Source organism: Cyprinodon tularosa, unplaced genomic scaffold (assembly GCF_016077235.1).
Source record: "Cyprinodon tularosa strain WSP-4 unplaced genomic scaffold, ASM1607723v1 ctg241, whole genome shotgun sequence".
NCBI lineage: Eukaryota > Metazoa > Chordata > Actinopteri > Cyprinodontiformes > Cyprinodontidae > Cyprinodon > Cyprinodon tularosa.
The window spans coordinates 615,001-616,620 of NW_024038899.1; the positions used below are offsets into that span (position 1 = coordinate 615,001).

General features: G+C 53.6%; 1 protein-coding gene across 1 annotated transcript in view; it reads right to left on the reverse strand.

The window, feature by feature from the left end:
* LOC119785164 (atrial natriuretic peptide receptor 2) overlaps window positions 1-1,333 on the reverse strand; it is a 131,770-nt gene extending 130,437 nt beyond the window's left edge. The window contains exon 1 of the mRNA XM_038287617.1: window positions 397-1,333. Within this exon, the coding sequence (XP_038143545.1) occupies window positions 397-1,093 (697 nt within the window). The 5' untranslated portion in view covers window positions 1,094-1,333. The remainder of the gene's footprint in view (window positions 1-396) is intronic.
* Window positions 1,334-1,620: the final 287 nt, after the last annotated feature.

Below are 1,620 nucleotides of genomic sequence, written 5' to 3' on the forward strand. Positions count from 1 at the left end.
GATGGATGGATGGAGGAAAGGATGAAAGGATGGATGGATGGATGGATGGATGGAGGAAAGGATGAAAGGATGGATGGATGGATGGATGGATGGATGGATGGATTGAGCAATGGATGGAAGGGTGGATGGATGGATGGATGGATGGATGGATGGATGGATGGATGGATTGAGCGATGGATGGATTGAGCAATGGATGGAAGGGTGGATGGATGGATGGATGGATGGATGGATGGATGGATAGATTGAGCGATGGATGGATTGAGCAATGGATGGAAGGGTGGATGGATGGATGGATGGATGGATGGATGGATGGATGGATGGATGGATGGATGGATGGATGGAAGGACAGACAGACATCTGGGGATGATCTTTCCTCTCTTAGAAGTTTGAACTTACTTCTGCCGAATTCCTTCATAAAGGTGACCAGCTCCTTGTAGTCCTCCCCCACTTTGTACGGCCGCGCCTCCACCGTCACGTTCATGGTCTGCTTCAGGTTCAGGTAGATCCCCTCAGACAGGAAGTAGTAGGGCCGGTCATCTTCCCTCAGGTCGTAGAAGATCACCACGGCGCGGGAAGTCCAGTTAAAATGCGTGTGCAGCGCGTTGGTGAAGTCCCCCATCTTTGTGGCGGTGGGCCCGCTGCGCACTATAGTCCTGTACTCCTCCCCGGTGTCGAAGCCGTACGCGGGGCCCCCGGCGGTGATCAGCGGCAGCTTCCAGTGGGAGGCGAAGCGCGCCACGGACGCCAGCGGATAAACGCAACCAGGTCCGAAGAAAACGTCCGGGCGCACGTACAGCTTGGCGTCCACGGCCAGCACCTGAGCGCGGCTCTCTGCGCAGGAGCCCGCGGCGGGGTCCTCCGTGCTGTAGTTCAGGATCTTGATCTGGTGTTTGAGCAGCAGTTTGTGTTTGCTGTGCAGATCCTCGTGCGCCATGAGGATGGCCGGGAACACGCGCGGCAGAGCCCACGGGTACTTATGGATATTGTCAGGCAGCATCACAGCCACGGTGATGTTACTCCAGCAGCCGCGGAGGAGGCAGCAGCAGCAGAGCGCGGCGAGCAGACAGCATCCCAGCGCGCCTCTGCGCCCCATCTCTGCGCCCGGACAAAGCGCACAGCTTGGAGAGGCTTCCACGCACAGAGGCTCTCCCAAACACGACCCACGCTCTCCCTCAGAAGTGGCACGAACTCAAAAAAGTCGTCATTCTGCAGTGTGAGCCGGATGTGTCATGCGTCCCCGCTGCGTAAATCCACCTTAGATGAACTTGTTGTAGTTTCCCAGCGCAGCGCGGTCCTCACAGTGATCGCCTCTCCCAGAGTGATCCCTCACAGCCAGATGACTGGGAGTTAAATCAGAGCATGGCTCTACTCCCCCCACCCCTCTACACGTCACACACTGCAAAAAATGCACAGTATCTGTTTCCGACCTAATGGCTCCCAGTCCGCACGGATTTAATCCGGATTACTTACAATGTAATTTAATTAGATTAAAAAAACATGGCAGGAATGACACTTTTTAATCTCTAAATTAGACAAGAAATTATCTCCAGGAGAATTAAATCAGATTAATAAATATCTGCTTATAAATAAAGTGTTTTTGCAAGATTCAAATGCCGAAAA